Here is a 21,426-nt window from a genome sequence, read left to right as displayed (position 1 = left end):
CTGAATTATTATTTCTAATTATTGAGCTGGTCTTAGTGAGATTCTTGGAATGCAAAATGTGTTTGTACCTATATGTACTTGAATAAAAGAAACAGATTTCAGATAATTTTTGGGTGACTTCAATTGAAATTGCTACAAAAATTACACAAATGAAAAATACTATAAGGAAACAAAAACAAAATCCAAGGAATTATGTTCTTTGAAACAACAAAATAAAACGTTCGAAGAAAATTTGTATAAAAATAAAAACTACAAATTAAGCAAATTAACAATGTCTAATTGTCATGCGGCGCCAACATAAACGCTTGCTAAGGGCGCCATGGGACCACACTACGGCTTTGTTATTGCTTTAGGAACTTTTTCGGTAATTGCTTTGAAAGAATCTTTGGCAATTATTTCAGAATTATTTCGAACATCACTTCAGAATTTGATTGAAAATTTTTTCGGCATGTCCTTTAGAACTCATTCTAAAATTCCATCAGAAATTTCTTTGATGATTTTGCCAACAATTCCTTTAAAAATTTCTCCGGCATGGTATTTGTAAAATTGTTCGGTAATTTCTTAGAAAATTCCTCAAGCAATTCTTTGGAAATTTATTCCAAAATTTTTTTGACCTATTTTCTGAGAAATGTTTCTAATACTTTTCATGGAAATTTCATCGGTAATTCCTTAGAAATATATATGGCAATTTAATTTAGCATTGGTTCAGATCCCATTTTCTTCGAAAAGCTTCCATAATTCTTTAGGAATGGCTTTAATAGTTCTTCTAAGAGTTTTTGAGATATTTCCAAAAGAAATGCTGGATAAATTTCCATAAAAATTACCTATTAAGAAGTTTATAAAACAGTTGCCAATGTTTTGAAAACTTCTTATGTAATTTCTGGAAATTTCTTCGTTTTTTTTTCTATTGAGAATCTCTTCGAGAATTTCTTTGCAAATTGATTCGGAAACTCCCTTTTTTCGGCTATTGTTTGGAAATCCGTTGTAAATTGTGAGTTTATGATTTTCAAAAGGAACTGTCAGAGAATTTGCAAAAAATGGCCAAAGAAATTCACAAAGAAATAGTTGAAAAAATCCCCAAAGAATATACAAAACAAAATGTAAAATGAATTCCCATGGAAATCCAAAAATAATCTACACTGCCTTGGGGATTTAAGAGGAATTGCCGAAAAAGCTTCCAATGAAATTGCCGAAGATCTTAAAGGAATTTTTGTAAAACTTTCCACACAAATAACAAAAGAAATGTTCAAAGATAGTGCTGAACACCGAAGTAAATCACAAAGGAATCGCCGAAAAAATCATCGATGATACAGCCAGAGGAATTCCCTAAGAAATTTTCGAATAAATTTGCCATATATATATTGCCGAAACAATTTTCGGAAGCAATAATTATAAATACAATGAAATCATAAAGAACTACAGAAGAAATTGCCATAGAGTTGCCAGAGAAGTTTGCAAAGAAACTGAAAAAGGGATTGTGGAAGGAAATTCAGATGCAACATGGGAAGCTGACAGATCAGCCAAAGAACGGAAAGTGAGACTGCAGCTCACGTGAAGATTCTCATTTATTAGAGTTACCTCCCACCTTATCTACCCGTGTAGGGCATTAGGAATTTCCATGTTTTTAAATTATTGCATCACTTATTGCATCCTTCATTCTGTCTAGGCAGATGACAATTGCTACTGCCTGTAAGGAACTGTAGTTTTGTAACTTTAGTTTTGTTCAAATGCGCCATAAATAAATGTTGGAATTATCGTGTGAAATTTTAATTTTAGGCAAATATCAAGGAAAAATTCTAGGGGGTGCCAAATACATTCTAGGGGGTGCCAGGCACCCCTGGAACCCCCCCTAGCTACGCCAAAGAAAGATGTAGACAACTCTACGATCTCTCCTTAGGCCTAGGTGTCACGGGAATTTGGGTGTTGTTAGGGTACACTCCAAAGGTAAACGTTCATGCACACCATTGTTAGACTGCTTCAAATCAGTTATCTGCCCGTTTCCTCGTCATCTCAATGGCTTTCGGTTGAATTACTAGATTCTTCGGTTGAAAATCTGAAATATAAAGTAATATTCTCATCGTACGTCGAGTAAGTTACATATTAGTGATACGCTCGCCACAGTTACATATTTTTACAATATTATATGTATTATATGATAAATTTACCTGAATCCTTCTGAAATAAAATGTTAATTAACAGCTACATTGAAACATATATACTACACAAACACAAACAAGTACATCAAGCTTTGATCTTGGAATATTTATAAATAATATAAATATCAAGATCAAAGTTTGATTTGGTAGATCTTACACCGCAACGCACCGTTCTAAGGTGATCTACCCACGTTACGGGAAATGTATTGATATCTTCATTTGCATAATGATGAGCATACATCGATAACTAAAAAAATTGCTCATAATAGGGTGACTTTGGGTATTATTGGCTGGTTTATTCTCTTCGTAATGGCGGGTGTTTGTCGGCCAAATTTCCTGAAACTTGGTCATATAATTCAGCGTGGTTAGGAAGAATATGAGGCCAACTCTGAGTTCAACAGATTACAAAACCCCCCATGACGAAGATAACTAAACTACCGAAAATACGTAAGTTCCTCTACTTGAAAAGGGTTTAATAGGAACAGAAACCGTCGGATAAAAAGTAAATCAGTTTTTGCTGTTTGCAGACCGTTCAGGCCGAAAGAAATCATAAACCACGTGATATCTCTAAGGATTAATCCCGGAGTTCCTCCAGAGTTCCTCCTGGGATTCTTCCAGGATTTTTTTTGAGTATCCTCAAGGGATTTATTCAAGGATTTGTCCAAGGATTCTCAAGAGATTTTTCCAGGGACTCCTTCCTCGATTTCTTTAAAGATCATTCGTGGGGTCATTTTTGGATTACTGTTGAAGCGATCTATTTTGAGATGCTTAGGGCGTTAACAAACTAAATTGTCCCATAACAATCACTCTCCTGGGCCACTGTGCTTCGATCAAGCGGTTATCAGCAGCAGTTCACGCAGTGCATCAGTACCTGTCCACATAGTTATACCTAGTTATACCAGCACAATAATCGCAATTTTAATTCAAGTTCGCGACCGTTCAGCATCATCGTACCTAGTCCACGCGCGCTCGAGGAAACGCCGCAAAACCGGTCTCATCATCAGCGAGGTTCTCCCGCGAGAGCGAAACTTCTGCTCACTCGGCGGCGGCAGCACCATCGACATCGAACTGCTTGCTTTCTTCAACATTGGCTGGCAGGCTAGTTAATCGTCAGCGGTCGCGACGCTCAGAATGTACCTGTCGATTCGACGGCGACTACTCAAAAGGTGAATAATACTTTGTGAAGCGTTTGTTTTTTTTGTGTGTGTTCTTTCTCTCGCGAAGTAACATTTCGGCTTTTCATTGTGGGGTAATAAATATCAGTGCTCAGTGACCAGTCCAGTTTAGCGTCGTTGTTATCGAGCAGCGGTAGCAGCTGTTGCTTGTTGACTCATTCGAAGTGTTATATTGATTGACCCAGTCGCAGTGCTATCCGCACCAGAACCGAGAAGCTTTCGCAAAGGGCGTGAATCGCCTTAGTTACCGCGTTAACAAATAGCAAAGTTGTGAATCGCGCACTTATGCAAGAGAGCTCTAATATGCTAATAATTGTTTGCTTTGTGTAGTTGTGCTTGATAGCAGCTTTGTTATTCACATACAGGGACCGGCAGAATGGAAGATCCACCCTGTAGTGGCTACAGATTTCAGTGAAGAAGAATATGCAAACATGATAAAATACACACTTCAATAAACGTACTTCATCAGTTTTAAAATGTTATCATAATATGGTTCACAAATATTTGGGTTTTGAGAAATTTATTGAGTTCTGATAAGATTAAAAGATTTGCCTAAAAATTAAGTATGACAATGTGAAGACCCATTAAGCAATTACCTCTGAAACTCACAATTTTCGCTATGTTTTCACATGTTTTAATCTTGGTGTGTATGCTATTGTAAATTGGCCATTTGATTCTTTTAAGGATCTTTTCGGACATGAGTGTTGTCATAGAGAGATATACGGCTTATTAAATTGTTCAAATCTTTGTCGAATTACAAAAAAAAACTATTTGTATGCATCAACAAATGCTCCAACTCTACATTTTTATGATATTTTTTTCGTTTTTTTTTATCAACAAGTGTAAAGAAGTGTTGTTTTTTTTTTAAATTTTTGAATGCGTGTTTCCAATCAAACAAGTTCTACTAAACAGTACAAAACGTGATAGTGAAGTGGAGATGGCTACCAAGTCAGAGCCGAACAAGTTCACCAAGTTCCACAAAAAAAAATGAAAAAGACCGTAGCAGCATTATACAAGGACATCGTGCTTCGCAGATAGACTCTCTTCCAAGAAAAATGGTAAGACGTGTTGCCCTTACTGCGCTGATGTTGCAGGGAACCTTGTGTTTGTCTGACACAATCAGCTGCCCTTCTTTAGTCCAGACTTGAGGAGGCAAAATAAAGGCGGGGTTTTGACGATGTCATTGACAAAGATTATATTTTAACCAACATGATTTCGCTTTATGCGATTTACACATTTTATGCTGTGTATCCTCTCCTTTGACATTTTCTGGTCAATATCTAGGTCGGGCTTCATTGATGCTGTTTCTTCCGGTGCTGTGATTGTAAAAAAAAAAATGAAATAGCTAACTTGCATGTCACGCCTCGAGCATGTGTGCTTGTCAATAACGCAATTGTTACGAAATACATTCGTCTCTGAACTTACTACCAGACATAGGCGAATATGTATAGCTTTTTCTTTTTTCTCACTCATCCTCCTTGATAAATACGTGAATGCGGGATACAAGGGGTGCCTCGGAACTCTTTTCCATTCTTCTCTTTCTCGTGTATGTTTAGGAGAGTGAACAAGAAAAAAGAAAAAGCTAGATTCGTCAATGCTACTAGAGATGAATGCGCTGTATTAATTGACGTATTTTTGGGACTTTCGTCGTGTTTCCTGTCTATTGTTTGGTTTATTTATCGAATGATAAATCATCCCCTAGGGATGCTTTCTTAGATATCGAAAGTACCTTTGACAATGTGCCTTTCGATGTCATGTTGGAAGTCGCAGGGAGTTATGGTATATCTGCAATGATTTTCAATTGGATATACATACCAAATGTTCAAAAATCGATATCTCTTCTCGACTTTGCGTCAAGCAGCGATTCGGGATTTGGGTGTTTGTGGATGCCCTCTAAGGGGAGTCTTGTCACCACTTTTGTGGAAGCTCGTAACAGATACGCTTTTGAGGCAACTAAATAATAGCAGTTTTCCTACCTATGGTTTCGTCGAGGACTACCCAACATTGTCTCGCTATATTGCGATTCTGGCCTTTTAGTGAAAATTCGACGAAAAGTTTCCTCCGAATGACTGGAGTGAAAGTATCGAACCCACACTCCGTAGCTTACAATACGTCCAAACAGCTGCCGTCGCTATCCGCATGGCCACGATTCCCACGGATTCTCATGAATTCAATCTCCATCTATCGGCATGATTTTCAGTCGTTGTCGGAGAAGGGAAAAGCCCTCTGGAGTTTCTGTCCTTGAGATTCTGTATAAGTGAGTATTCGTCGGCCTGTGGTGTAGAACGCCATTCGAGCAATGCTAACCATGTGTTTTTTTTTTTTCGACCTGCAACGATTCTTCGGTATTGTGATCGATGACACCGCCTTCCCGTTCGTCTCGTGATAATTAAATGACGTGATGGTTGGAATGACGAACTCTGTAGTTTCTCATGAAGATTTGCTATGTCTCGCATCTGACACCGAATCGTATTCAGCTCGACATTCTTCGCCAAGAAAAACTTCACATCTATTATGATTTTCTTCTCCGCTACATTGACTTCTTCCACACTCGTGATGTAATCAGAATCTTTGCTATCTTTTTCTTCCAAAGCCTTCACCTTTGTTACTTTTTTCTTCCATTTCGACGATTCTGCGTTAACTTCTTCTTTCTGCGGTTTTTCACGACAAACTTTGGCATAATGGTTCATTTTCCGCGCTTTCTGCACGTTGCCCCGTTCGCTGGTTGACCTTTGATCTTGTAATCTTTCCTTCCGCAGTATCGGCAAAACATATGGCTTTACGCTGCACGCACTTTTGCAAGTAATCTGAACTCATTTCGGCTTCCACTGTTTCTTCCTTAATTTTCGACGTTGTAATCCTATCCTCCACAAGCTTTTTGACACAAATGCCAGAATTATGGTAAAGTGTCGTTAATAAATAGCAAGCTTTTGCACCCGATACACATGTCGATCGCCGTCATCAAGGTCGAATTCTTCGTTTTCAGTAACGCCTGCCTGGTATCATGCGACTGAATACCCACGACGATCCGGTCTCTAATTATCGAATCCTTCAAATTCCCGTAGTTGCGTGTTGTCGTCAAAGTGCGGAGTCGGCTGATAAACTGAATGATGTCCTCGCTTTGAGGCTGACTTGCTGTGTTGAACAAAAACCGCTCGTATGTTTCATTCACCTGAGGTAACCAGCTGTAAACAGTACCCCTCCAGCGCCGTCAGCACCGCAGCTGACGTATTTTGGTTGGCCGGTGGCAGCAGCGTGTTGAGAGCCTTCACCGCGTCGATGCCCAGAAAAATTGCCAGCAGGCAATTCCACAGCATCTAGTTTTGCTTCTATTTCAGCTGCCAGCACGACAAATTCTGGAGAGATTCCTCCAGCAATCCATCCTAGGATTTCTCTAGAAATACTGATGCTTCCCGGATTCCTCTATAAATTTCTATTGGGATGAATTCCTGGTAAGATTATTCAAGAAAATCTTCCTGGGACTCTTCCACAAGTTCCTTCGGTGATTTTGCCATGGATTTCTTTAGAGATTTTATTCTGGGATTCCTAATCAAATTCTTCAAGGGATTCATCCAGGAGAATTCTTGCTGAGATTTCTCAAGCAACTCCTGATGCGCTTCTTCCAGCAATTTCTCCTAGAGCCCCTCCAGATATTCTAAAAGTGTACCTTCCGGAATTTTATTAGAGATTCACCTAGAGATTTCTTCTAGGATTTCTGCTGCGATTATTCCGGGCAATCTTCCTGGATTTTTTTTCCAGAGATCATCAGGGTGTATTCCAAGGATTTCTTGAAGGAGATTTCTCCTTAGATTTCATCCAGAGGTTCTTCCAGAAATTCCTCATGGCATTTCGTCAGGGACACCTATTGGCCTTCCTCCATGAATTTCAGCTGGGATTCATCAAGCAATTTCTATTAGGACCGCTTCTTGCAGATATTCCTTCGATTGTCCTTCGAAGGATTTCTACAAGAATTCATATGAAATACGTCCACAGATTTTATCCAAAGATTCCTCCAGACATTGATTATAGAATTCCTGCAGAAACGCCTCTTGGCTTTGGATTCCTCAAACAATTCCTCTTTCATCAATTTCTCCTCCAGGCAATCTTACTACGGTACCTCCAGCAATTCTTGCAGTGATTCCTATAGTAATTTATCCTGACATTCTTTTTGGTATTCTTCCGGGAAATTCCTCCTGCGATTCCTTCAGGGTCTTCTCAATGGATTTCTCCAGAAATAATCCTCCGATTTCTTCAGGGCCTTCTCTATGTATTTCTTAAGACTACCTCTACCGATTCTTCCAGGGACTTCTCTAGGTATTCCTCCAGCCAGGTATTTCTTCAATGAATTTCTCTTTGATTTCCCCCAGGCATTTCTGAAGGGGTTCCCCTATACATTCCTGTATTGTTTCCGCCAGTAATTCCTCCTAGGATTTCCACTGAAATTTCTACAATGATACGACCCAGAATCCTTCTAAGAATTTCTCTATAGATATTTTTTGAAGATGCTTCCAAAAGTTCCTCCGGTGATTCCTCCAGGAATTTTCATCCAAGACATTTTATCCAAGGATATCCCCATAAATTTCCTATGGGATTCCTCCAGGAACTCCTCTTGGCCTTTTCCATGAAGGCAAGCAATTCCTGCTGTAGCTCTTCCAGCAATTCTTCCTAGGACTTCTCCAGAAATTCTTACTGTAATACATTCAGGAATCTAGTTATTTTTCTATTGATATCTTCTGGGATTTCATTAAAACTGGGATTATTCAAGGCAATCGTCTTAGGATTCTACCAGAATTTCCTTTGACGTTCTTCCAGAAATTCTCACAGCAATTTTTACCTGAAATCATTGGCGCAGCCAGCTTTTTCTTTATTTTTTACTCACTCTTATAAGCAAACACGAGAAAAAGAAGGATGGAAGAGGGGGAAGTGGTCTCTTCTTTCATTCTGCTCTTTCTCGTATTGATCAAGGAGAATAAATAAGAAAAAAAACTGAGTACGCCAATGCCTGGAATTTATCCAAAAATTTCTCATGGGATTCTTCCAGGAACTCCTCTTGACTTTCATTCAGCAACTCCAGCTGGGAATCCACAAGCGATTCCTGCTGCGATTCTTTCAGCAATTCCTTCTAGGAATCCTGTAGGAGTTTATCCTGGTATTCTTGCTGGGGTTCTTCCGGGTAGTCTTCCTACGATACTTCCGGAAATGTCTTTGCTGATTCTTCCAGGGTTTTTTCTTAGGACTCATCCAGGAATTCTTCCAGAGATTTTAACCACAGATTACTTCTAGAAATTTCATATGAAATTCCACCTGGAACTCCTCTTGGCCTTCCTCCAAAAATTTCAACTGAGGGAATCCCAATAGAAATCTCTAGAGAAATCCCTAGCAGAATTTCTGGAGATAGCATAGTTGGAATTTCCACAGAAGTTCGAGGAGATATTACTACATAAACCTCTAGTAAAATCTCACCAGGAGTGCCTGGAGGAATTCTGGAAAAATCCATGACGAAGTCCTAGAAGGAATCGCAGGAGATATTTCTGGAGGAATCCTAGGAAGATTGCCCAAAAAAATTCCAGCAAAAATGCCAGGAGAAATCCGAAGAGAAATCCATAGAGGTACACTAGTTAGAAATGCAGGAGGAGTCCTAGGATGAATTGCTGGAAGAACTGCAGGAGGAGTTGCTGAAGAATCCCCGCTAGTATTCATGAGGAATTTCTCTGAAGGAATTCCCAAACAATCGCCGGAGAAACTTTTGATAGAGTTCCAGCAAGATTATCTTGAAAGAGTTGCTCAAAAAATCCCAATAGAGAAATCCCTAGTAGAATTACAGGAGGTATAACAGTAGGAAAACACAGACCAACAGATGTAACTCTTAGAGGAAATTCATCAAAAACTTTTGCCCGGTATCTTTTTAATGAGCACACTGCAACCTGTTGGGAGAACCGCGCGAGACACTGTCGGCCATGATGGATTTCGATCTGACGTTTGTCTAATACTACACAAACCGCCTGTAATTTTCATTTGCATCATTCAGCAACGTGTACACTGGCAAACGTCAAAGCGATCGAACACTAGTGCCTCTGGTAGAAGGATCGCGCAAATCAAATGAAATTTGAATTGATCGTTAAATGAATGTGCCAAGCCGTTTTGAAGACTGTTACGTCTATTTGTCTGTGGTAGGAATGCCTAGAAAAATCTTAAGAGGGATTGCTGGAGGAGTCTGTATAGGGATTTTTAGGGGAAACCTACACTCCTGTTCTAAAGTTTTGGGTCACCCCCTCAAGAACATGTCAATTTTTTAGGCCCATATCTTCGCTAATTTGCATCCGATTTCAAAACCCTAGGTCTCAATCAAAAGATAATAAGTCAAAGAAACTTTGAACATGATTGAAAAGAATTTTTTTCAAAAATTTTTGTTCGTAAACTTTACCCAAAGTTGCCAAATTTTCTAAAAAATGAATATAAACTTACGGTAGTGTCGCTGGAAATTGGGTCGACAAAATTTTAAGATGAGAGCGGTAATATAATCCATTTTCTATTAGCTTTCAACTACTTTTTACAGAACTTAGCTAAAAAATCTAGAAAAAAAGTTAATAAGTAAATTAATCCTTAATGTCGTCGATCAAAAGTTTGGGGTCACCCCTCAACATGATGTAAATATCGACCAAAAGTTTGGGGTCACTATCGTAAAACATGGAAAAGTGATTTGTTGATATCTTTGTCATCTTTCTTTCAATTTTAATTCTTCTGTGAAAGTTTCTTTGACTTATTATCTTTTGAATGAAACCTAGGGTTTTGAAATCGGACGCAAATTGGCGGAGATATGGGCCTAAAAAAATGACATGTTTTGTGCGGGGGGGGGGGGGGGATCGGGAGTGTATCAGGACTGCCTGGAGGAATCCTAAGTGAAGTTCATTGAAGAAATATCTCGAGGAATCCAAAAAGGAATGTTAAGAGAAATTTTCTGGAAGAATCGAAAGAGGTATTCCTAGGGAAGTTCTTGGCGGACTTCCTGAATGAATGGGGCAAATATTTCTGATAACGCAAAAACAGCTTAGTATGATGTATTTTGAAAAAAAATCCTGAAATTTGAGGTGACGCTTGATGACTTTCGTAAAATAGAGAACAACCGGAACCGATTCCCGTGAAATTCGCATATTGGTTCCAACATGGCCAAAAGTATCTAGGATAAGACAAAAACAGCTCAGAATGATGTATCTTGTAGAACCACGAAGTTTGAGCTGTCGCATGATGGTATCGGGGTCTCCAGTTAGCCTAGTGGTTAAGACTATCGCCAATCCGGAGACGGCGGGTTCGATTCCCGTTCCAGTCGGGAAAAATTTCTCGACTCCCTGGGCATAGTGTATCATTGTACTTGTCTCACAATATACTAATTCATGCAATAGCAGGCAAAGAAAGCTCATCAATTGATAACTGTGGAAGTGCTCAAAGAACACTAAGTTGAAGCGAGGCAGGCCAAGTCCCAGTGGGGACGTCATGCCATAAAGAAGAAGAAGAAGATGATGATGGTATTGAATCATATTCAAAAACTCACCCCAGAACCGATTCATTGGAACATCTGTAAAACTGATTCTGAGGCAGTTAGTAACCAGGATGGACTTTCAGACATATTCTAGTTCACTTTGGTCTGGAAACTAAGCTGTTCTCATGTAGAAAATTCACGTTTCCCTAAAATGGCCATGAATGTATCCAAAGATGGCCGTCACAATAAGCCATATTACGAAACGGCAAGACATTGTTGATATTCACGCGTTAGGATGCCGTCTCCTGGTAGAACTCCATTCGTTCCGGCTCGTAAAATGGACAATGACTACCTTGCAATACAAACCAAACGTATTGACACAGACAGACAGACGTATCACTTAAAAAAAAAAACGTTAAAAAGCATCGTCACGCAAACATAATCGCCCACTACTAATTACGCTCTGGTACACAAATCCACTGAGTAGATGGCGGTAGTGAGCAAACGTCAAACAGGAGCAAAAATAATGCAAGCGCCATGAGTGAGCGATTTGCAAACTCTTAAATATTGCGCGCAAACCCCAAAATTTTATTCCCACCTTTGGGTTTCCGCGCCGAAGACCCAGCGCCAGATTCGGCGACAAAGAAAACTGACAGCAGTCGCCAGACAGTTGGCAATCCTGATATTTGACGGCGGCCGCTCGGTAGTCATGGGAGTGGATTTGTTGTCACGCAAATAGATCTTTTCGCTGAAAATGCAAGTGTATTGAGTTATTGTTGACAGATTTTCTGCAGTGTTAGTGTGAAATTCAGCGATTTTCTGTATCGCGTAAGCCTTCGCTGGAAGAAAACGTCATGTTGTTCAGCGAAGCAAGGAAAATTTTCAGTGAAAAAAGCAATATTTAAATAATCCGTTAAAAAGGGAAACGAAGGGAAGTGAGTAGAGTGAGACGTCTGTTTGTCTGTGGTATAAATCTCGCGTTTAGTATCATACAGGCGTATCTACAATGATCGATTTCTCTTCGTCGATTTTCTCTTCGGATTATTGCGGAAAATACGACCAATATTCGGATGATCTCTCGGTATATTCCGGTGAAGGACGACTAGGACTAGCATCTAAAACAACAAAAACAACCAAAAATGATTTGCAGGCCAAGTTATTTGCAAAAGAGAAAATCGATGAAGAGAAATCGATCATTGTAGATACGCCCGTATGATACTGAGCGCGAGAAATAGATCTTGCCATCCATACAACATACAGAACTGTAAATGCGACGCATTGCTGCTCACTCGTAGTAAACGTTGAATAGCATTCCCAGCTCTGCGTGTTTTGTGGATGACAAAATTCATGCTTTTGAATATGTAAATAAAAAATGCATCTGTACGTGACAAAAAAAAATGAAAACGAAACCGTTTGCGTTCGCTTCGAAGTTAATTTCTGAATGGATCTTTATTTTTTGTCATACCCAACTTTTAAACAATTCTCAGTCTTATCAGAACTCAATAAACTTTTCAAAACTTAAGTATTTATTTAACCAAACAATCAAGACAACGCTTAATTGAAGAAGTGCATTCTATAAAACGTATACTTTATATATTTTTTTATAATCTGTAGGCCACTACAGGATGAACATTCTAGTCTGCCGGTCACTGTTGTAGTTCCACACACTTCTTTCTTCGATTTTGTTCCCCTCGCAATCGCGCTTCACGACCTAGTGGCGACGTTTGAATGAATCTCAGAATGCTGTTGTGAACTCCTTTCCGACAACACCGAGGGGGACAAAGGAACCAGCTTTCAGTTCGCGGAATTAAAAATATCAAACCCCCCAATCCGACGGCGACGGCACTCGAGTGAAGACCTCCTCCTCTTTGAGGAAGTGATAGTGCGCGATAAGAAAAGAAGCACAACCCAGAAGTCAAGTGATATAACTAACAAAAAGCAACACAGTGCACCATATAGGAGGCACAAAGCTATCCGATCCGATCGATCGAGATCAAGTGTATGCGAGAGAGTGGTGTGCGGTGTGGCGTTTAAAAATAGTGATCCCACACCCACGCATAGATCAAGCGCGTCAAGAAGAAAGTGCGAATAGTTTTTGATTCGTTGGAATTCCGTCCGCGTGAAAGTGGTGTGCTGGTGTGTTGTACAAAATAGTATAGTTTAGGTAACAGCTGACTGAAACGATCACAAAAACAAACCATTCAGTGTGAGATATCTGTGATAAAGAAGACGACGACGGCGACGACGAGAGATCAGTGATTGTTCGAACGATGGCGCTGATCGATATCGATCTGTTGACTGCTACGCTTTTCAAAACGCTGGTCATTCCGGGGATTATAACAACTCTATGGCTCTCTGATTTGTAAGTAGAAATGAATGATGCATGATGCTAATGATCTGTAGATTTTGGGCTCTTGTGGGATACGCGCGGAAGCAACTGGTTCGAAAAGTGTTAACTATTGCTGACTGCATCCCAAATTGGACTGACACAATAGTGTGCACACACACCTTCAAAGTGTGATTACAGCACAGGGATACGTCGGATCGAATTGAGGTCTTCGGTGCACTTATTCCTTGTGAATGGAGGAATAAGTGCACCGAAGACGTCGAGACGATCCGAGGCAAATGTGCTCTTTTATCACACTTTTTAGGCGTGCCAAAAAAGTGTGATAGTCCAATTTGTGATGTAGTCTGCAATACAATAAGCCGTTTTGCGGAACAACAACAGTGTTGATATTTATATTTTACTTTACGTGTTGATACGACACCTCCTGTCGAATTTTCATTCATAAAATCGATCCATAGATTAGGCACAATACCAACATTGTTTTGCCGTTCTGCATAGTTGCCCCATGCACAGTATGGTCGAAAAAAAAGTTCGACCAAAACTGTTTTTGATGTGTTTAATTGAAGTTATAGGTTGTCTAGATATGTTGTTATACACTATTTTAATTGTTTCAAAAGGGGTATTCACATATTACGTGACATATTTTTTTTTATTAGAACTTCAATTTGAATTCAACTTTTGCTTAAATTCAATCAAGTTTGTTCAAAATGTGTAAAAAATGTAAGAAGATAAAGACAAAGGATGACTTTTTTTTAAAAAGCTTCAATTAAAATAAACAGCAAATTTTACCAAAATATTCGAGCGTTTTTATGGAGTCTTAAGCATGATGCTTAAGATGTACTATTCTAAATCGCGGCGACATTTGCCTTAGGTCACTTAAGGAGTGAAAATTTCATTGAAATTCAAAAACTAGTGCATTGTTAATCGAGGATCATGACTTTATTATGAAGTGAAATAAAGTATAAAAATATCAAATTCGTTCTTGGGAGTTTTGGCCTGACCAATGCACAATGGGTCCAGAGACGTATTTACTTAGACAAAAATGTTTGTGCCTAAACCTTAAGTTTTGGATACACCATTTTGGGAAAGTTTCTTCATATTGTTCGACCTTTTTTCTCATCATTGTGAAATTAGTGTTTAAATAGGTGATTCAAACATCTGCTTTTTAATAGTTTTATGTACGTTTACAAAATGTTCTACAAAGTTGTAGAAGAACTAATATTGAGTAAGTTTGCCGAAGAAACCATTATTCTATCTCTTATGGTTCCTAACTTATATATTTTTTTTAAGGAATCATGTTAGGGTGACACATTGAAATCATTTTTCTTACAATAACTTTTAATTCATTCGTTTCTCGTGAAACTTTGTTCCGAGCACTTTTAGAACTACCAACAACGCATTTTTTTTTTCAAGAAGCTGAATGCTCTATCTCTCATTGTTTAAAAAGATTGGCTTTTTTCTTCGAAAACTTACTTTTTTTTTCAAAATTCATATCTTAGAAAAGAGCGGATGGATTATTAACAATCGTTTTATTGCATTGAAGAGATCGTACTCTGTTCTACTCATGGTGAAATAATTGTAGGTACCTTTATTGTTTGAAGTTTTTAATTTAATTTAAAAATGCGATTTTTTCCATAGAAAATCAGTTGTAGCTCTAAAAGGCGTTTTCGACAAAATTGTGGGTTCTTGGATGCTCTAAAAGTGCTCAGAACAAAGTATTGCGAAAAAAAATCAACGCAATATTATATTGAACAAAAACAGATTTTCATATGGAAAACGAAACATTTTAAGCAAATTCAACTCGTCTTTGTTAAATAGATTACTGCACTTTTTCCTGGAGGTAATGCAGGAGTTTAACCCTTTCGTGACGAACCAGCACTAATGTGCTGTTTTGCAATAACAGTTTTGCGTAATTTTTTCAACTATTTAGTATTTCGTTTACCTGATGTAAATTGTTTTATATATTGAGCCATTACATATACTTGCATGTGAGCAAACAAACTTTTGTTTATTTTGTGTGTGAGATTTACCAAAACAATCAAAAAGTGAGAAAAAATTCTACAACATGAAAAAGTTTTATCTGTCGCAGATTTTTAATTTTCGATTTATCTAGATGGACAAAGCTAGGAATCGAAAGTTAAAGAGTAGTTCTTGTTGATATATTAAAAAGTCTTAGTCTTAGTTCTGGAGAGCCAAATTTGAGCAATTTGTATGGAAATTTAAGGTTTTTGAGCTCCGTCTCAAAAGGGTTAAGGGCGTTCGGAAATATTTCTAAGGCATTACGGCGATTTCAAGTTCGTTTTAATAGTATAAAACTGTCTTAGAAACGCTTAAACACCTGTGATCTCCAGGTACCTCCCCAAAACCTCCTGGGATCCGCTGAAATGGCCCTGAGACCACCTGGAACTCTCTGAACCCTCTGAAACACCCCAGAAACCCAGTAGGGTCTCCAATTAGCCTAGTGGTTAATGCTATGAATCGCCAATCCGGAGACGGCGGGTTCGATTCCCGTTCCAGTCGGGTAAATTTTCTCGGCTCCCTGGGCATAGTGTATCATTGCCCTTGCCTCACAACATACAAAATCATGCAATGGTAGGCAAAGAAAGCCCTTCGATCAATAACTGTGGAAATGCTCAAAAGAACACTAAGTTGAAGAAAGGCAGGCCAAGTTCCAGTGGGAACGTCAAGCCATAAAAAGGTGGAAGAACCCCAGTGTAACTCCCTGGGACATCTTGAAAAACTACTGTAACCCCCTTAAATGCTCCTGAGACCTTCTCCAACGCCCTTTAGAACCCCCTCGAAACCCCTTGAATCCTTGGAACCCCCTATGAACCCTTTGAAGCATCCCTGAGGCCCTCTGGCACCCCATGAGTCCCCCTTCAACGCCCCCATAACCTCCTGGAACCCCCTGGGATTCCCTAAAACTTTCTGAGGCGACCTCGGTACCCACTTTAACGCCTTGAAATGCCCTTGGGATCACCTGATGCCCCATGTAACCGTAACCCCTTGGGACCCCCTGAAACGATCCTGTAACTTCCTTTGGCTCTTCGCTATAACGACTTTTGGTCATCGTGGCCGTAGTCATTATTACATTTTCTTATGCACTGTAGGGTGCCTGTACCAATTATGGCACTACCTAAGGAAAACTATTTGTACAAAAATATCGAGAAGACCAACGAATGTTATCAATATGTTAAAAGATAGCTTAGTTTCCATACTTTACTGGAAAAAATATAGAAAATGAGCCAAAACTACTTTTAGGGTCTGTTCCAATTGGTGAATTAAAATTGATTTTTACTTAAATTTGACAGTTTGACACTTAAACTTGACAGTTCTCCTAAGGAAATAATTATTGAACTGTCAAGTTTAAATGAAAATTAACTTTAATTCTCCGAATGGATCAGACCCTTAGTATTTATTACAGCGTGTGCCAATCATAGAAACCCTGTACCAGATTTCACACTATTTGCATAAATTCCTTATGGGACTAGCCATAACTGGTACACCATGGCGAAAAAGGGTGCAAGGAAGCCGAAATTTGAAGGAGAATGATTTATTTCTACCATAATTTGAACAAAATCTGGAGTTTAAATGAGTGCAACCATCTTTTGTGAACGTGATCAGTTGTTCACACATTTTTTCTTGTTGATTTACATTGTTAAGGGGTAAAAACCAACTATGGCGAATAATTGGTACTATAGCCATAATTGGAACACTTACCCTATTAGTTCTTTTTTCCTTCAGGGAATAGAAAAGGGGCATAAATTAAAATTGCATTAAAAAAGTTTTAGTGTTAAGGAGAAACTTCAGTAAATACAAATATGGCTGCCACAATGGCCGACCCCTACTCAGGTTTTCAAGAGCACCAATTTTAAAAATTCGAAAACAAATACGCTCGATTTGGAAAAGCTGCCTATTTTTGTAAGTGAGCAAAGCCAGGACAAACAAGTGCGGATTAGTTTGATGCTTTGTTCGTCAGATTTGTGCAAAATGCAAAATTGCAATGGGATTTCTTGATGTTTCATCTCAAACCTACGTTAAAATTTTAATTATTCGAATTCTGATATAAGTTCGTCTTCTGATATAAGTTCGTCTTCGCTTTTTAACCTAACTTATAGTTGAATCGAACTTGACAGTTTTCTCATGAGTTGTTATGTACATATTTATTTCATAGTTCAGTCAAACTGGAGCCTCAATATTGCAATAACGGTTAAGCACGCCAGTGGCGAAGCCAGAAATTGTCTCTGGGAGGGGTTTTCAACGGTTAATGATACCTTTTTTGATTTACCACTTACATTTTGTAAACAGTAATGAGCAATTGTATGCGTAGTTTGAAAATAGCGGCGCAGCCGAACATTTTTTTCGTCCTTATGCGCTTTATACTGAAAATTTGTTCCACAAATTTTGGCTCTGGGGGGGGGGGGTTAACCCTAAAACCCCCCCCCCCCCCCGTGGCTACGCCAGTGAAGCACGCTGTAATGATACTTATGTACCTCGTCACCCACTTCATGCAACTACATTAGTGGTCTACTAACACTTAGCGCGCTAGGCATAGTTCCATCATGCCGCTCAAAGTGTTGCCACAAATAATGCTTAGTTTGCAAAACCCAGTTATCTGGCTGGTGGGATATGGGAGCTTAAGCTTCAACTGTTAATGCAATCAGAGGCTACTCAGGCTTAGACGAGTTTAGGTTAGTTTGGCTAGAACTACCATTATCGAAGGAACATGACGAGATAATATAACATTATATGGTTTATCTAATGTAAACAATACAACATAACGAAAGAGAACCATTCCAAAACCATGATTAAATTTATAACCAGTAGTGAAATTACAATTAAAAACAATATATTTACGGTACATTTTATTGTTTGAAACCATACGTGTACCATACAATGTACGGTATATTAAAGCCCACGTATCAGTATTTCGAACAATTCATTTACAATAAAATGTATGGTTTTGTAAAAAAATGTATATGGAGAAAAATATTTTTTTATATTGCTTTGTTACGATACTTAACAACCCGTATACTGCCGTCCTACGCATAATTGTCCCATGTTATATGGGAATTCCATATAACATGGGACAACTATGCGTAGAACGGCAGTATAGTATATTGTAAAAATCTTATTTACAATTCACTGTATGGTGTCTACATTACATCTTATTGTTTTTGTATTTTGTTTTGTTTTTATTTTTACAGTGGTGTTTATTGTAACAATATGGTTCTAAATAGTACTGTTACAATACAACATTCGGTTTTTCTACTGTATTTTTTATTCGGGTAGTGTGATCCACATAATAAAAAATGGTTTTAATGATCATGATTATAACATAACATAAAAATAAAGATTTTTTTTATAGCTTGAGCTTTGAGCTTGATTGACCGCCCGTGAATGCTCCTCCAGTATCGCCAAACCAGCTACATTCACACAAAGAACCAATGAGATATCTGGCAGGGACCACCCAAGTAACAATGAATGCTGAACAGTGAGAGTATAAGCTGAACATTGGCTGGTTAATGGTGCCAGTGGCTGAACACAATGCCAGCCAGTGCTGCTATTAGTCGTGACCATCCCATGACGATCAATAAGTAGGCCTTTTTATCGTCACAAAATGAAACGAGCACTCGCGGACTTCGTCATGTCATTTTGCAACAATCAAGCGTCATGAAGAAAACTTTCATATTGTTTTAAAATTAAAATTTTCACCTGGTCCAAGCAAATTTAGGCTAGACGTTGTATTCAATAGATAGAGAGTACATATATTCATGATTTAAAGGATTCAAACAATAACAAAATCCATCAATTTGCTAGTAATTGCCTTGTTTACAACCATGTCACGCTTCGTCATGACCGAAAAATGAGCGAATATTGTTATACTCTCTTGGTCATCGTCTCCCGATTCGATGACATTGAGAGAGGCATTTCTGTAATGGCTTGTTCAACCTTTTTAATCAGCAATACATAAATAGCTGAATATAAAGTTGAAAAGAATATTCTTCATCTGTGTAACCAGCTTTGAAACATTAACCAGCCTGCACAATTAATCATCTGTTGTTCAACCTTTAATCAAAAAATGTTTGACAGTTGACCCAAGCAAGTTTTCGAAGTGTCCACATCGCTTCTCCAGCCTCAATGCAGACTCAGTTCAACTAGTGTTCTTGATTATCCAGGCACAACAAGTGATGCTCTCGTTTTCGAGTATTTATATACAATTGTGTGTGGTGTAGATGCTAACGTGATTGACTATAAAGCAGGAAGTCCGAGTTCAATTCCCAGTTTTTCACATAGGTCAATTTAAACATTCCAATACATCTCTTCTGGGAAATAAAGCTGCAAATAATGAAATTAAGGCTACGAAAGTTTCTAATTTGTTTTCAATCGCAATGAATAAATTTGATTGATTACTGATTAAGCACATATTCAGTCTTTAATCAGCCTTTCAAATAACCTCCAATCAGCTAAAGGTTGAATAAAATCATCAAAATTAAATGTTTAGGAGCCGATCAAAGGGTTGTACCTCTTGTGCCCAGCGTTTGTTCAAATGAAAGCTGCTTTAACAAAGTTGGAAAAACGTTTGTATAGCCTGAAATTGTTACCTGGGTAAGCAGGCATCTTCAGTGTGTGAGTGTTGGTGATCTTCTGTTTTAAGGCGACAATGGCGCCTGCCACGTCAGGTTGCAGGTCAATGTGAAAATTAATCCACTGCGTCCAATAGACAAGTTAGGGTGCTGTGGAGCGGATCTGGTGTGATTGTTAGAACACTTGACTATCACGCCAAGGATCCGGGATCGAATCCCACTGCATGAGCATGAGCATGAGCATGGGCATAGATGACCGCACAATTCGTAGTTGCTGCTCCGTGATTGACCAGAACAATCGAAATTGCACAAGGAACCAATGAATAGGGCTTAGGACTAGCTTACTATTCTCAATGTACACAGGTTGAGAGCTCTCAACTTTAATAGGGTCAATAACGGCGCCGGCCACGTCCTTACGGTCATCGAGGATGGGAGGGAATGTTAGTAAGACAAACGTTGTTATAAAGACCGCGAATCGCTGCATCTCCACGTTTGTCTCAGGAAGGAATTTTTTGTTAGTAGGGTAAGGTACATTGTCAGTCCGGGAGTCACCTATGGTTGGTGATATGATTTGACAATGGATCAATATACACCAACCGCCGTTAACAACCGACCACTTTTCGACGCAAAAACTAGCCAAAATGAAAATTCTATCGCGCGTCTCCACTCCACTAGGGAGCAGAAACCTTTAGTCTATTCCACACAGAAATACACTGAACGCGACTCACTTGTCGGCGCTCGGATTTTTTTCGACCGGCGAGCCCGAACTAACACTTTTCACTCTTTTGTGTAAATGCAAAAAATGAAAGAAAATATTTAATATCAACTAAAAGTGTATTGGGAACTAGCACGACGGGAAGCAAAAAAATCGGAACCGACTCGATCCACGACCACGACGCGTCCTCCGCACACTCACTTCGGAATACTCCATTGCACGGTGACGTCATTGAGAAATTGCTCTCTTTCGCTCCTACGGGAAATTAGAAAACAACAGGACCAACACCTGTCAAATTTGACAGGTACTGGTCCTGTTGCTTTCAAACTCTCTGAAAGAGCGAAAGAGATAGAATTTCGCCGTGAGGTGGTCTATACAAAATAGAAAAGGAAAAAAAAATCGAACCACCGAAGCAAACGCGCGCGAACTGGCACCCGGACAAAATTCTATAGCACACTGATCCACGCCAAGGATCCGGGATCGAGTCCCACTCCCGACAAACTTACAAAATGGGAGTTGTTCCTTCGGAAGGGAAGTAAGGCGTGGGCCCCGAGATGAACAATCCCAGGGCAAAAATCTCGTTAATACAGTTAGGGTCATAGTCATAGTTAAGTTCAAGAAAACTTTTACTTCCAAATTCATTCTACTCGGAAAGAAAGCAATTGGGGCACCAACTGATTTCGTATTTTTGTTATCATTCGTGCTCACTTCTTACAAAAAATAAAAGAATAAAAAAACCAAAAGGCAAAAATTGGTGCGTATATGCCCAATAAGGGAACCTATACCCTATAGCAAAAAAATCGCCCAGCGCAAAGAAATCAAATTTAGGGTATTGTACCATTTGGGCAGGTGTACCTATTTTGGGCACTTGCCGCTATAACTAAGTCAACTTCAAACGGATTGATTTGAATTTCTGTATAGAGTTAGGCACGGATAGTATCTAACTCTTTACAAAATCTCAAATCAATC

The 21,426-nt window shown here is 38.9% G+C and overlaps 1 protein-coding gene across 6 annotated transcripts in view; it reads left to right on the top strand.

The window, feature by feature from the left end:
- Positions 1 to 21,426, top strand: part of LOC109410639 (lysophosphatidylserine lipase ABHD12) — a 50,518-nt gene that overhangs the window by 10,669 nt on the left and 18,423 nt on the right. For 2 of the 6 annotated variants that reach the window (XM_062856370.1, XM_062856371.1), the window contains exons 3-4: positions 3,085 to 3,322; positions 12,423 to 13,170. In XM_062856370.1, coding sequence (XP_062712354.1) covers positions 13,079 to 13,170 — 92 coding nt within the window. In that variant the 5' untranslated portion in view covers positions 3,085 to 3,322; positions 12,423 to 13,078. The remainder of the gene's footprint in view (positions 1 to 3,084; positions 3,323 to 12,422; positions 13,171 to 21,426) is intronic. The other 4 variants (XM_062856374.1, XM_062856373.1, XM_062856372.1 and 1 more) reach the window with 4 other exon arrangements.

This window comes from Aedes albopictus, chromosome 3 (genome assembly GCF_035046485.1).
Source record: "Aedes albopictus strain Foshan chromosome 3, AalbF5, whole genome shotgun sequence".
NCBI lineage: Eukaryota > Metazoa > Arthropoda > Insecta > Diptera > Culicidae > Aedes > Aedes albopictus.
Note: the sequence above shows the minus strand (reverse complement) of the source record. Positions and strands in the feature narration are given on the sequence as shown.